We start from the raw sequence: 9058 nt of genomic DNA, 5'->3' as shown, positions 1-9058 counted from the left end.
CCCACTGCTAAGGTCCGGGCAGATCAGGGGGCAGCAGCACCCGGGCTCCTCTTGCCCCTGGCCTCTGCGGAGCCGGCCTGGCCACCAAGTGGAAGACGGGAGGAGCCTTTGTCCCCAGAAGCTGAGGGCCCCCTGCCCTAACCTGGGGGGGGGGGGAGAGATCAGTTTGGCCACTGAAGGAACTTGGGCAGATGCAGGAGACAGGAGTGTGGCTGTTGGGGGCCATCCCCCCCCCCCAAGGAAGTGTAGCTGGGACACCTCTGTAAGATGGTGCAGCGACCCTGGGATAGCAGGCCTGGTCTTCAGCCATTAAGTCTGAATTGGGGAGGGGGGCGTTTCGGCTATGCGGTAGGTAGGATCTCACTCTGAGGCTCCCCCCCCCTGCCTCCCATTCAGTGCAGCAGCCCCCAAGCAGGGGAATTAATGCAGGTCCCATGTGCTCAGATGTTTATTGCAAGGGGTGCGGAGGGGAAAAGAAGGCGAGGGTGACGCAGAGGAGAAGACAGTGGACGGATGGATGGAAGATCGGGCAGGTGGGCCGGCAGCTCTGGGCTTTGTCCTTGGGTGGGGGCTGCAGATTTGGGGCTTGCCTCCCTGCAGGGCCCCTGAGGAGACGGCAGCTAGAAAGGTCTCCCGGGGTCCCGCCTACACCTTGCAGAGAAAGGGGTTCCTGTCATAGCAGGATTCGTCGTCCCACAGCATGAATCCTGTGAACAAGAGGAGGGGTCAGCTCTGGGAAGGGAGTTGGGCGGCCTCCAGCAGGCTTTCTTGGGAGGAATTCTTGCTAAGCCGAGATGGACCCTTGGCCACCAGTGACCTTTGAACCTGGCCTGGGAATGGACTCTGTAAAAGCTCTGCCTTGTGGCTTCCCTTCATCCCAAGAGGGCCTCACACCCTGGGGGGAGGGGGGCATTCTGGGAATTTTGTCCTCTTGCATCATGCCAGCCTCTGCGCAACAGTGCCTTGCAGCATTGGCTGTGCCAGGGTGCTCCTTTGGGCGCCAGGCAAGCCTCTTGTCCAGCAGAAGATAGTGGCCACCCAAGGATCACCTGACTTTAAGGAGGCTTCTGGGCCTCGTTAGAGGAAGGGCAGCTTCCCGGGTTCAGTTTTAACGTGCTCTGCAGCTGGCACAGCAGCTGCCCTTCTTGCCCAATGCGGCATCTGGCCCCTCTTCTCCCTTTCCAAAAATGCCCGCTGGGTATGCTCCGTGCTGACCGAGGCCAAGCGGCTGCCTTTGCCCAACATGCTAAACCTGGTTACTTCCCACGGCCGGCCAAGGGGCTGGCAGAGGCATCATGCGTTGCATAATCCCACCCCCAAGTTTCTGGGAGGGGGCCTCCAGAGACTGGCTAAATGGGAACCTTTTTGTCCTGTTTCAGTGAACGGCCACTGCAGTTCCTTGGGGCAGGGAGTTCCACAGATCAGTGAGGGACACCCTTCCTAGGGAGGGCCTGCCGTGCCCAGGACTAGAGTTGCTCCCCCACACCACACCGCGGCTCTGTGCCCTCACCGTATGAGTCGTCCATGGCAGCACAGTGCTCCCAGTTGCGGCGGAAATGCTTCTCCCATGAGGTGTAGCCCACGGGGCTGCCGTCCACCCAGGCCCAGGCCTGGCTCTAAGGGTGCAAGCAGATACGTTGCAGCTGGTCATCCAAGTGAAAAACATGGGAAGGGTGTGGGTGGGGCAGCCCCAGCGGGCAGAGGGAGCGGCAACCAGAGCAGGGCCCACAAGCCACCCCCCATTTACTCACGTGGGGTGGGAGGGAGAGCCCCAGCCAGACGTCCTCTTGCTCCCACCACTGTGCATCTTTCAAGAAGACGGCAATGGCCTGGTGCTCCCCCTGGCTCAGGATGGAGGCCAGGTGGCTGTTGTGGCTTTGACAGAAGGTCTGCAGTGGGGGGAGAGGCCAAGATGCTGCAGAGAGTGCCAGCTGCCTGCCCCTGAGGTTGCACAGCAGCCACGGTTCTCAACCTTGGCAACATTAAGATGGGTGGACTTCCACTCCCAGAATTCCCCAGCCAGCATACTGGCTGGGGAATTCTGGGACTTGAAATTCACCTATCTTAAAAGTTGCCAACATTGAAAAACACTGTGCCAGAGGCTGCAGACCTACCCCAGAGTTGCCATGTCCTGATTAAGGGGCCCCCAGAGGAGAACATGATCCCTTAGCTCACACAGGCAGCAATTAATCTTTCTGAAGGACAGTTGGGATCAATGCTTCCCACCCTTCCAGGGCCTTCCCGCACCCCCACCTCGCCATTTCTCATGGCTGGGGCTTGTCCAGAAACCCGGCACAGCTTGCCAGGGCTTGCAAGCACCAGCACCAGAGGGGCTGTTCGGTCCCTTTGCTCAAAAGCCGGGCCTCTGAGTCAGTGGGCTGCGGGAGGTCCGCAGCTGCCAGGAGATGCTGTGTGGCGCTGCCCTTCTCTCCTTCCCCAGCGCCACTCTAGCAGCCGGGCGTGAGCGGGGCTAATTCCCAGTGAAGTCACTGCGCACCCCAGGAGCAGAGGCCCCAATCCCAGCCGTGCCTCTGCCCCAACTCACCTCGGCCTGCTGCCAGTTCAGCTCCTGCGCAAAGTAACCATAGCAGTGCCCATCGTAGGAGAGCCAGCCGCTGGGGCAGGGGGCAACTTGGGCACCTGCAAGAACGGGAAGTGGGTGAGGCAGGCTTCGCCTTCTTCCAGAGCCCCGGGTCTTTGTCTCCGCCTCGGGGGACCCGGGAGTTGAACTGCAGAAGCCGTGAGGGGAGCGGGGGAGCCCCTCCCCCCTTGCAGTCACAGGGGGTCGTGCCTGCGCGCCTGGGGAGGGGGCACTCACTGGCCGCGAAGGGTCCCAGCACCAGGCAAGCCAAGAGCCCAAGGCAGAAAGGGGCCATCCTCCGATTCTTCAGAGCTGAGTAAAGAGAAAGAGCCGGCATGAGGGGCGGGGGCAGGGGGAGTCTGGCGGCGGCAGCAGCACTGGGTGATCGGAGGCCGTCTTTGGAAGGAAAGGTGGCCGACCCCGCCGGTCCCTGCAGGCTTTTGCCCTACGAGCTCCTGGAAAACCCAAAATGGGATCCGCCACAGCGCCGCTCCAGTCGGCTGGTGCCTGTAGCAAAAGCTCCCGGGACGCTCCAGATCAAAGGCGGCGCTGCTGCTGTCCTGGGGGCGGGAGGGGGGCCAACGTTCACTCATCGCATCACACTAAGGCTGAGCGAGGTCTGTTACATTCTGGCTTCATGTGCAAACCCAGCCAATTCACGCACCATGGTTAAACAACACAACGGGTGAGCTGGGTCGGAGCGCGGACCGGGACTCCCTCTCCACGTCCCCTTGCATCTCTCCTAGCGCGCTGAGAGCCAGTTGCTGGCCAGGCTGATCCTGTTAGACTTGATTTGGGACTGGCAACTAGGGACACACACACACACCGCCCTTCTCCCTCCCTCTGGGAAGAAAGGGCCCGGGAACCGTGTTGTCGGGCTTCGTCGAGGATGCCAGGCCCAGCAGGCAGTCGCCTCCGGCCTCGAAGAGCCAAATTCCACCCCACGCTCTTGACCTTGGAAGGAGGACCCGCTTTTCCGCCAGCAAAACCCAGTTCCAAGCAGGAAGAGTTCGAATTCAGTGTGGTAGGAGTTAAGCCCTGCTCTGGGGCAGCTTCCCCAAGCCGGTGCCCTCCAGATGCGATGGCCTGCAACGGGCGTCTGTCCGGACCTTCCTCGCTGGGGGGACCGGAGACAAAGGGGGCACTGTGCAGCTGGGAAAGCCAGGAAAGGCTTCTGGGGGCCCAGGAGCCCCCCTCAAACCGAGCGCTTGGACCCTTTTAGCCAGCCTTGGCCGCCACGGCTAATGGGGACTGGTCGCTGGGGAGCACAGCTGCCCCGTCCCCAAGGCAAGCCTCTGCCGCTTGGCAATTTGAGCCGGGACCCAAGCGGGGGAAGGCCGGCTGCCATGCCCCTCAAGCGGGAGGCTTCACGAAGAAAAAGCGGGTCCTTCTAACTGTCCCCCGCGCTCAGCCGCGGAAGCTGCCGCACTCCGGAGGAGGGCGAGCGGGACTCACCGGTCCTGTCGCGCCGGGAGGAGAGCAAGCCGGGGCAGTCGAAGCGGGAGAGGTTCCCTCTTCCACGGGGGTTTATAAGTCGACCTGCCCCCGCCCCTTCCTGGGCAGCTGTAAATGCCGCACCCTCCCCAGTCCAGCGCTCTTCGAGGGGGCAGTCCCATCCGCAAAAAGCCTGGGACCGCAGCTCCTTATCAGGGAGCCCAACGAAAGGAGGCGAAAGGGAGGGAGGCTGCCGGCTCAGTACCCCGAAGGCCCCCGGAGCCCCCCATCCCACCCCGTCCTCCCCCGTCTTCCCCCAGGGCAGTCAGCCTGCTCTCCAAGCCAGCTCCAACTGGGACTTTTCTTTTCAAAACAAGATAAACCCAGCATATGGGAGGGTGCACAGAACACGGAATATCCCCACTTTATTCTCGGGGCGGGGGCTCCCACTGCACAACATCTGAGAGAAGCTGGAGTGTCACCGTGGAAGGGTAAAGGCGGGTGGGGGGTGGGGCAGAGGTTTCCTTTGGCTTTGCCCAGGCAGACTCGGCCGTGAAACCTGTCGCGGGAGGGGAGCTGCTGCTCCAACCAGCGTCTGCCTGACAGCCGAGAGCAACTTTGTCCCGACTCTCCAGCCGCGCTGCGTGGGGACGAGAGGGCACAAAGGAGGCGTCGGAGGCCGTGGGGAGTTCGCTCCGGAGCACAACCACAAGCTTTCCTCCCATCTGCAACCCATCAAAGAGGAAGATCCGCCAAGCAACGCCTTCTTGTTCTGCCCTGGATCCGGGCGGGAGACGAGTCTGCGCGCAGAGAAGAGTCGGTCTGTTCGGCTGCCGTGACTGGCGGTTCCTTTGGGCGAGGAGAGAAACGGAGGTGCCGAACAGGGAAGGGCGTGTCTTCTGGATGCACCGCTGGGTTGGTCAGCTAATGCTCTCTCAAGAGGGAAGAGGAGAGTGGGGTCCCCGAGTCTAGTGGAGTGCTGCGAGAAAGGGCGCCTTTGCACGAAGCCAGAAGCTGCCACCCTTCGGTGAAGCCGGGAGTGCGCTGTGGAGAGACCGCACTTTTGACCAGAGCACAAAAACTTGTGCAGCCAAGCCGGCCCCCTCTCTGCTTAACCCACCAACGGCAGTTTCTCTCTCCGCTTTGCCCAGGGACACGGAGCTTCCTGCTCTGACCCCCATTCGATTATCCTTTCCCACTTTTGCCTTAACTCGGCGCCCATTCCCGGCTAGACACTCAACCAGGCAGCTAATCTTCGCTAATGTGTAACTTTCCTGGGAGTTTCAGGACGGATAAAGGCAGCAGACCTTCCCCTGGCATGCAGTTAGCCTCTGGAACTCACCACCACAGGATGTAGCAATGTCCACTAATCCGGGCCATTTGAAAAGGATATTGGGTAAACTTGCGGAGGAAAGTCAAGCCCCCGACAGTCACCAGCCATGAAGGAGCAGTGTGGTCTGGATCCCCGAGATGCCTGCTTCCCCCTTGCTGGCTCAAGGGAGGCGGGACTGGAGGGACTTCAGAGTGCTTTGAAGCTGCAGCTGCTTTTCCTGGTCAATCATTGGATGTGCCAGCTGAAAAGTGTGTTACTTCATCTCTTACTGCTTTGATTTTTCCCTTGTCCATTTTCAAAACATGTGGTATTAGTATGCAGCAACACAATAAATCCTACAGTTGTAGCAGCCTAATAAAACGAACAGCCTAGCAGGAAACGGAGCTGCCTGGAGGGGAAAGAAACCACCAGAAGCTCGGTTTGGTGACTGCAAAGGCGAGGGTGCTTGTGGGCTGTGAAGCCCCAGATGGTCACTCACTTTCCTCTATCACCAGGTTTAGCAAAGCCACTAACTTGGAACAAAACCTTTTAAAACACTTAAGCAACAAAATTCCTTTTTTAAAAATGGAAAGAGCAATTGCTGTGCTCTTTAGGATTTAAGCTGAACCCCAGGATGAATGGGGAGAGAGAGAGAGAGATGATAGACTGAATTGATCTAAAAATTAGCGGTCCCAGTCCATCCCATTGATGCCTCCTCATTCCTGCTCCTGGCCCACTTTCAGGATAAACATATTTGTAGCTGCAAGGAGTTGAGCAAACAAGGGAGAGTCCTGTGAAGATGCCCCTGCATTCCTGGGGATGGGGTAGAACAAAGGACTCATGGGTGGGAATAACCCCCCCCCCCATCTTGCAGGTCCAGCTAGATGTGCCCTTCTGCAGCAGGGGGGAGGGGGCTTGGACTGGGCTGGAGCAGGGTAGGGCTGCCCCTCCGTTCTCTACAGGGAAGATTGTTGGCAGAATGCTGGGAAAGCCTTTAGCCCAGGAGAGATCAGAAAAGTCACACACACCAGGCATATCTATAAAAATAATTTATTTACAGAAAGCAAAACAAAAACAAAACATATTTAAAGGACTTAGCTCTCATTGAGAGCAAGCCTGGCTTGCTACATATCGGCAGAGAGAAAAAAGAGGAAGTAAGAAACAAGTCTGGGCAGGATCCTCCCCACTGGCAATTTGCATGAAGCACATGCGAGGAGACAATCAAATACAACCTCTTTACCCGGCCAAAATGATTAGGTACAATAGCAGTCTTAATCGTTAGTAGGAAAACCTCAACACTCCCCTTTTTACACTATAGATTAAGATGCAAACCAATCTTCTCTGACAACTCTTTGTGTCTTGGTACAGGAAGAGGTTTGGTTAAAATATCAGCAATCATGTCTTTTGATTCACAATATTTTAACATTATTTCTCCTTTGCTTATCATATCTTTGATATATTGATATCTAATATCGATATGTTTTGTTCTATTTCTGCAGGCTTCAGATTTTGCCATAGCAATGCAAGCTTGATTATCCTCATAAACAGTTATAGGCTGGTTCACTTCCATGCCTATGTCTTTTAACAAATGTTTAAACCATGTAACCTCATTACAGGTTTGTGTTAGAGAATAAAACTCTGCTTCTGCAGTGGAAAGAGCAACAAGTGTTTGTTTTCTAGAATGCCAGCCTAAGCTAGATCCAGCAAATTGAATTAAAATCCCAGAAGTGGATTTTCTGTCACTGACATCTGCTCCCCAGTCAGAATCCGCAAAAGCCTGCAATTTCTCAGTTCCAGAGGCATTTAGCTTCAGGCAATAATTCTTTGTTCCTTGCAAATACCTCATTAACCTCTTCAATGCTGCTTTTCCAGTAGATGTAGGCTTCTCTACCTGTCTACTTAAAATGGCCACAGAATTTGAGATATCTGGGCGAGAATGATTTGCAATGTACAGTAAACTTCCAATTGCAGATCTATAGTTCTCTGCCTCAGTTAATTGAGTTTCTCCTATATCTTTCTGAAAATCTATTATCATCGGAGTAGAGACTGGTTTACAGTCTTGCATATTAAAATCTTCTAGGAGCTTTTGAATTTTACTACGTTGGTTTAACAGAAAGCTACCATCCTTGTCTCTGTGTACTTCCAAACCTAGGTAATTGGTCACAACTCCAAGGCTTTTTAATATGAAATGGCTTTTCATGCAGGCTTCAGAATCAAGCCTTTGTTTTTCTGTTGATGTGAACAGCAGCAAATCATCAACATAAATGCACAGATACATACACCCTTGTTTGTCCTTCTTCATATATACACAGGGATCTGCTTTTCCTTTTTCAAAACCAAAATTCTGCAGTTTTTCATCTACTTTTTGGTTCCAGGATCTAGCAGCTTGTTTTAACCCATAGATTGACTTCTGCAGTTCACAGACTAGATTCTCCCCTTTTTCATAGCCAGGGGGTTGCTGCATGTGTAATTTGTGATCTAAATCACCATAGAGAAATGCAGTTTGAATGTCATAGTGGTTAACTGACATTCCTTTGAGTGCAGCAACTTTTAACAGTAATCTAATTGATTCACCTTTAGTAACTGGTGCAAAAGTCTTGTCAAAGTCTAAATCTTTCCTTTGAGTGAACCCTTTTGCAACCAACCTTGCTTTATATTTTTGGATTTTGCCATCAGCATCCCTTTTCAGTTTGAAAACCCACCTACAACCCAGACAGCGTTCATTGGGAGGTAGATTTACCAGTTTCCATGTTTTATTTTCTTTCAAGGATGCTAATTCCTGTTGCATGGCAGAATGCCAATTTTGTGCAATCTCAGGTGGTAAAGCATTCACTTGTTCTAAAGACTCAGGTTCTGTGAATATGTGAAAAGCCTTTACTGTTTCAGCCTGAAAACGTGATGGAGGAACGCCTTTATTACTCCTCTGAGATCTGCGAGGTAATACAGGGCTTAAATTTTGACTCCTATCACTTTCCTGAGAAGCATCTATCTCATCAGACAGATCTTCAATTTGCTTTTCTGGTTTAATGTCCTCATCAGGCAAAAGATCACCATCAGCAAGTCCTTGCTGTTCTCTTGTGGTGGTCAGTTCAACTGGAGAGCTAGAATTTAATCTCCCCCAGTTTTGTTCAGCAAAAGAAGCGCTTTTGCTAATTATTAATTTCTCTCCCATTATGAACCTGTAGCTCCTCTGGCTTTGTTCATAGCCAACAAAGATGGCTTTCTTTGTTGTGGGGCCTCCTTTCCTTCTCTGCTGTTTTGGAATGTGAACCCATGCAGTGCTACCAAACACTCTAAGATGGCTTACCTTTGGTTTAACACCATAAAACAAATGGAATGGAGTGTCCTGAATCATAGAGTTATACAACCTGTTCTGAACATAAGTGGCAGTCGATAAAGCTTCTCCCCAGTACTTAAAACATAATCGTGAATCTTTTAACATGCATTCCATCGCATTTTGCAAGGTTCTGCCCTTTCTTTCAGCAACACCATTTTGCTGAGGGGTGTACGGGTTAGAAAGAATTTGTTCTATCCCTTTTTCCACTAGGAACCTTCTGAATTTGTGAGAAAGGTATTCTCCTCCTCTATCACATTGGAGTGCAGATACAGGCCTAGGGAATTTTCCATTTGCCCATGTCACAAAACTTTTAAATTTCTCAAATGCCTCATCTTTATGTTTTAAGATGTAGATAAATGTGTATCTTGAGAAATCATCAATGATGGTCATTGCA

The 9058-nt window shown here is 53.4% G+C and overlaps 2 protein-coding genes across 3 annotated transcripts in view; one reads left to right on the top strand and one right to left on the bottom strand.

Annotated features, from left to right (window-relative positions):
* Positions 1 to 9058, top strand: part of CHKB (choline kinase beta) — a 124265-nt gene that overhangs the window by 38349 nt on the left and 76858 nt on the right. The window lies entirely within an intron of this gene.
* Positions 488 to 4087, bottom strand: LOC134501223 (dromaiocalcin-1-like). Its single transcript, XM_063308863.1, has 6 exons — positions 4037 to 4087; positions 2819 to 2893; positions 2546 to 2640; positions 1752 to 1889; positions 1511 to 1616; positions 488 to 707 (listed from the first exon to the last, which is right to left on the bottom strand). The coding sequence occupies exons 2-6, from the start codon at positions 2874 to 2876 to the stop codon at positions 646 to 648; spliced, it is 459 nt and encodes a 152-aa protein (XP_063164933.1). The 5' UTR covers positions 2877 to 2893; positions 4037 to 4087; the 3' UTR covers positions 488 to 645.

This window comes from Candoia aspera, chromosome 7, assembly GCF_035149785.1.
Source record: "Candoia aspera isolate rCanAsp1 chromosome 7, rCanAsp1.hap2, whole genome shotgun sequence".
NCBI classification, from domain to species: domain Eukaryota; kingdom Metazoa; phylum Chordata; class Lepidosauria; order Squamata; family Boidae; genus Candoia; species Candoia aspera.
Note: the sequence above shows the minus strand (reverse complement) of the source record. Positions and strands in the feature narration are given on the sequence as shown.